This window comes from Podarcis muralis, chromosome 4, assembly GCF_964188315.1.
Source record: "Podarcis muralis chromosome 4, rPodMur119.hap1.1, whole genome shotgun sequence".
Lineage (NCBI taxonomy): Eukaryota > Metazoa > Chordata > Lepidosauria > Squamata > Lacertidae > Podarcis > Podarcis muralis.
In genome coordinates this window covers 103,682,062-103,688,061 of record NC_135658.1, presented here as the reverse complement: position 1 = coordinate 103,688,061, position 6,000 = coordinate 103,682,062, and the positions used below count along the sequence as shown (strand labels likewise).

The window sequence follows — 6,000 nt, the reverse complement described above, 5'->3', positions numbered from 1 at the left end:
GAGACGTGCCTCCTCGCACTGCCCCACAGTGCAAAGCAAGGACTGCCTGAATAAAATGGGAAAGCTAGAGACCTGTGTATACCATCTTAAGCCACTGGAGGAAATCTGGGTATAACTGCAATAGGTAATGGTAACAACAACAACAACAAAGTCCACTTTGGTTCTTAATGCTAGGAAGACACAGAAATGATCTATATTTAACAATGAAAAGTGATCTGAGTTCTTTACATTAAAAAGCAATTCACATCTTTCAAAGGCATATTTGTCCGATTTTTAAAGGAGCAAATAAATACAGTACAAGAAGATGTGTAACAAAGAAATATACTAAATTCAATAATCCCTAAACCATTTTGGTGAGGAATTTGAAGTTTGATCTGTTTCAACATTCTGCTTTTATTTGTTCAAAAATAATTAAGGCAATGCATTTTTTAAAAATAGCTCCTACACAACATTTTGAAGAAAATTATTACCGGTAATCGGTGTGTCCAAATAATCTGCAGGTATGATCTTATAAGGATCTCATAAATGGATCCAGTTTTCCAACCCAATTAAAACCAGAAGCAATATACTATTGCAAGAGTAATTAATTAGTCTACACTGAAGTGATGTGCAATTTACAAATGAATTAAAAATACACCAATATTGATTAATTATGCGAGAAATCTCTACCAAATCCAACAGCATGCATTGTAACAAAGTGATTTAAAAAGCCAATTCTGGCAAATATTTCCTTAGGTGTCTTTCTGTGTGCAACAGAAAAATTAAGATCAGTCACAGTCAAAGAGTAACTAAGTTCCTTTAATAATCATGAATTTGTGCTAGGGCAAAATTGTGTTTATATTTCAAGTTTGAGTAACAGGTATAGGTTGGATATACATCTTATCATACATTTGATATTACTTTATGCATAGATACGCAGTGTTGTCTGTAGATTAACAATAAATGAATGCATTTTAGCACTTACCTGATGAAGAATCAAGCTATACTATTAAACTTATTTATAACTTATGTAATATTGTATTGCACTTTTTTCTACTAAAATTTCAGACTCTGCAATGCACAATACCCAGGATGTACATAGCTTGATTTGCATTTTTAAAAATTTAAGTCAATAGCTTACAATTGTTTTAAAGTGGAGCACATGGGGGGAATGAGTGTTAATCAACAGTCAACAGATCTGTGAACCAAACTTTCCCCCCTTTCATTATCCTTGAATTGTCTTCCAACTACGCAAGACATCAATGCCATATTACAGGAATACAAAGAACAATTTTGTATTCAGGCACAAAACATTATAAATCCATACATCAAATGTGCATCATGCAAAACATGTAACAGCCATGAAAAGCTTCTTTATGGTGCCAATCAGAAAATAAACATTTATTGCTTCAGAAAGCTAATGGAGATCAGTTGCTCAAAAGCTCATTTACATCAAATACTCACAGCATGTGAAAAGCTAATGAATTAGTCTTTCTGAAAGAGGGGAACATGCTAATTTTTTACTTGCAGGTATTTCTGATTTGGAGAATTGGTCCACCTGCATTTCTGAAGTTGTATATTCTGTTATAGACATACATTTTTCTTGAACATCTTAAGGGACTCGGTTTTTGCTTTGATCGGTGAAGTCAAAGATTACAGTGCTCGTAATCTTGCTAGCAGAGCTTCTACTTCAGGAATTGCTTCTCCTTTAGAAACAAAGCCAGCAAGCTCCATTTCTTTCCCTCTACTTCCTCCATTACTAATGCCCTTCTTTCCAACAGCTGCTCTCTTTTCTACAGATGAATTAGTTTCCATCTTGAAATTAAGGTCCTTGCTCATTGGATTCCTTGTTGATGTTGTGTTCATATTGTGGTGCAAATGTAACTTTTCTGTTGGTGCTTTCTGGTTTTCTGTAAGGTAGAAAACAGACAAATCACAATTATTTTTGACTCAAGCACCCCAACTGCTGAAAACTGGCAAAGCTGTGCAATTCTACATTCTAAAGAGAAGAGCGGGTGTTTGGTTAATGAACTGAAAGAACCGAGTAGCAAAGTTGAAACTGTGATCTATCAAAAACACATTGAAGAAAAACTGTTAATAAAAATAACGAAGTCTACCCATGGACAAGTTAAAATTTATGGCTAGGATCCAAAGAGCCACATACTGTATGTAAGCAAGCCCAGCGGGATGTTTAGACTTTCCAAGGCACGCTTGGGTACATGGAAATGGTAGGGTGGTCTTTGGAATCCTAGCCTGACATTTCATAAATATAAAGCAGGAGCGCTTCTCAAATGCTGAACAGTCATCCCTCACATTGAAACCAATAATGTCTTGGAATCTTCTAAACAAAGAATTAGTCCCAGAGGAAACAAGAGAATGGTGAGCCTCACCCCCCACCCCCAAGTAACAGTTTAGCTCAGATGAGTACACTTGTCAATGAAACCGATATTGGGCGTTTTTACATTTGTAAATTCATGAAAGTGAACATAGCAGCTTCCAGATACACAGGGTTGTATCCAATGATGTAAGGATGTCATCTTCCTCTCCTCTCCCTGTACACACCAAAAATCTCATTGAGAAGGTCCCTTGGCTGGATCAGCCCATCTACTCTAGTATTCTGACTTCAAAACTCCCTAACCAGATGCAGTTGGGAATATCAGTTCATTATTGTCCCTGTAATTTGATCTATTAAAGAGGCAAAATGAAGTGTAGATTCACTTGGGGCCTTAAACAATACATAAGGCAATTATAAAAAATCAATATACTCTTCAATTTACCTGTCTAAACAAACCTTCTGATAGATCCTATACTTTTTTCTTTAAAAAAAAGGCATATTCAATATTCATGTAACCTTGAACAAGGCTTGAAAATGGTTTCAACAAACTTGACATGACATTTAGAGTTTTTTGGTTATTCGCTGAAAGATGTTCCATCATCCCAATAGTAATGACTTTGGAGCACAGGCAGTCACTCATGACAGTGTGTTTTATGTGAGTGCTGAAAATCCCAACCGAAAACAGCTTGTACATTAAAAGGCTGCTGCTGAAGATATTTACTGCACTGTCATTCCCTGACCAGGGGCTCACAATGATGGATGAGTTTTTTACACAGTTTCTTGGGCAATCTCAACGAATTTTAGAAGTATGATCACCTTTTGGCTGTTAGGAGAAAATAAAATAACCTCTTCTATCTCCTGCATCAGGGGGACAATTGTTACTTAAAATCCAATAAGAGAGAAGCAATTTTCACTTAGCTTCATTTACTGTATGAGAAAATTGCACAAACATATAACCAGAATTAGATACACACAAGACTCAAAGGAATGGCACTAAGCATGTAAGATGATTGTGCCTTTTTGAATTTACATAGTATGAATTTAAATATGCAACTGCAAAAGAGATAAATACTGGAATGATTATACTAGCCTGAAAAAGAAGAATAGCCATATTAAAGACAATTCAAAACTTAATAAAGGCTCCTGGTATGGCTCTTGAACAAGAAAACTATTTTCTTCCTATCATGCAATTTGTAGAAATTCCCATGTGCAGCTAGACTTTGATATGAGGGCATTTTAACCTTTTTACACATTTGGGGTCATAACTCACCCTAAAACATGCAAAACTCGCCTACTCCACTTAAGACCGCTTGCTATTTCCTTAAAGTGCAGGAATTGGCTGTCCTGTGGTACTGAAACTCCCCTCCCCATTCTGTCTATATATATTTGTGTGTTTTAATTTTAAAGTTTCTTAAAAGGGCATCAACATGGTGAGAGACCTTCTTTTGTTGATGCAACAGTTAACACATGCAAATGTTAACCATTCAATATCCATGGGGCAGTATTTAATTAACTCTTTACACTGATACAAGAGGATTCATAGATGCCCAGTGCAGTTTAGGGGAAACCTCAGAACAGATGTAGGTGGTGTGGGGCGGAGGAGGGGGGGGGAATAGAGTGGTTCCAGGATGCAGGGGGAAATCCTTGCACTGATGAACAGTAATCTTAGCTCTTTATTGCATATACGAGTAGCTCCAAAACTGCATGTGGTTTTCAGTTTCAAACAAAAATGTATGAATAAGCATCAGGGGGTCTGAGAAAATAATAATTCTTATGGATGTATTACATTCATATCCCATGTTTGTGCCATCTTAAGCTGTAGCAATTGCCATGAGGGTGCATAACTACTGTAGATTGTTTTGATTGTTGTTAGTGTGAAGTGCATTTTGTGAAGCAGCTCTGGATATGAACAAAAGCCCGGATTCAAGTACATCTTAGTCCTTTTATGTGACAGTCCTTTCAAGGAGTCTAGGGCAGTACACATTCCCCATCCTGTTTATATCCTCAAGACAAGCCTGTAGGGTAGGCTAGACTCAGAAAAATTACCCCAGATCAGCCAGTGAGCTTCCTAGCTGGGTTGGCGTTTGAACTGGGTTGTCTTAGTCTTGGGCTTTCAATGGGAGAACAGGTATCAGGGGCCACTGTTCTGCAGTAGTTCCTGGGTTGTCTCAGTGATTATCTCTAGGGACAGTTCCAGAAGATACCACTGGAAGGGTGTCCCTCAGTTCCCTGGCTCTTGAGTTATGAGATGCCTCTTTTCTCCAATGCTATTCAACCTCTATAGGAAGCCTTTGGGAGCAAGTCAACAGGACATACGAAGTGAGGGGGCATTATTACAGTGATGCTACTCAACTCTACTTTTCGGTAACAGTTGAGATGGCTGTGCAGGTCCTGTACTGGTGTCTAGAGGCAGAGGTGGGCTGGATAAGGTTCAATAAACTGAATCTGACTAGCTGGGCACTTTGAGCAGCTCCCATGTACAGGAAGTTGTCTATGCCATTTCTGAACTGCGACAGCCTGACCACATTGCCCATGCATTGCTAACCTCAAGGTTATATTTCTGCAATGTGCTCTGTGTGGGGTTACCCACAAGATTGGTCTGGAGGCTGCAGCTAGTACTGAATGTGGTGGCTAGAATGCGGTGGCCAGGTTGCTTGTGAGGGCAAACTACCATCAGCATACAGCACCTTGTTTGTGGTATTTGCAATGAGTGCCAATTTGCTCCCAATCCAAGTTCAAGTTTTGGTACTAACACATCCAGCCCTATACAGCTTGGGACCAGGTTATTTTAGAGACCACATTGCCCCTTATATACACATCAGGTCACTATGTTCTGTAGGAGAGTGTCTCCTTCAAGTTCCTGTTGTTGTTGTTGTTGCTGCTGTTATTGTTAAAAAACTATATACCACCCTTCATCTGAAGATGTTAGGGTGGTTCACAAGATAAAAATACAGGATAAAAGCACAAAAGAAATAGTTAGAACAAAACCAAAAAAAACCCCCAAACCCTCCCACAAATACATGGGCACCATAGAATAGGCCGTAGAATATTAATCAGCCAGAGGCTTGGTTGAAGAGAACATTTTTGCCTGGTGCCTAAAGACGTATAATGAAGGTGCCAGATGAATTTCCCTGGGGACAGCATTCCACAAACGGGGAACCACTGCAGAAAAGGCCCATTCTTATGTTGCCGCCCTTTGGACCTCACGTGGAGGAGCCGCAGGTGATAAACACAGAGTCTGGGATGGTTTATATGGGGAGAGGCAGGCTTTGAGGTATTGTGGTCCTGAGCCCTTTCAGGCTTTATACGTAGGTCAAAACCAGCACTCTGAATTGGGCCTGGAAGCTAATTAGTAACCAGTGCAGTTGAACCAGGATCGGTATAAAATACTCAAACTGCCTTGCCCTGGTGAGCAACCTGGCTGTTGAAATTCTAAACCAGTTGCACCAAAATACTAGAAGTCCACTCTACAGTGATTCAGAAGTAGGTTCTCTGTAAGGCTTCCCCTGTTCTGTGAAACAGCATGCTCACTGAGCTACAACAGATACCCAGTATCTGTACTCCATGGAAACAAGAGAAGACATTTTTGTTCTAACATGTATTCCCGGGTAGAGCAATAGGGCTCTGCCATAGCTGCTCATTTTGAATTGTTTTAAACACATCTTATTTGTTGTGCTCCTTTGTAA

At 39.0% G+C, this 6,000-nt stretch overlaps 1 protein-coding gene across 3 annotated transcripts in view; it reads right to left on the bottom strand.

Annotated features, from left to right (window-relative positions):
- Positions 1-777: 777 nt before the first annotated feature.
- The window catches only part of DIAPH3 (diaphanous related formin 3), a 125,392-nt gene continuing 120,169 nt past the window's right edge, over positions 778-6,000 (bottom strand). For 2 of the 3 annotated variants that reach the window (XM_077927787.1, XM_077927789.1), the window contains exon 28: positions 778-1,889. In XM_077927787.1, coding sequence (XP_077783913.1) covers positions 1,633-1,889 — 257 coding nt within the window. In that variant the 3' untranslated portion in view covers positions 778-1,632. The remainder of the gene's footprint in view (positions 1,890-6,000) is intronic. The other variant, XM_077927788.1, reaches the window with a different exon arrangement.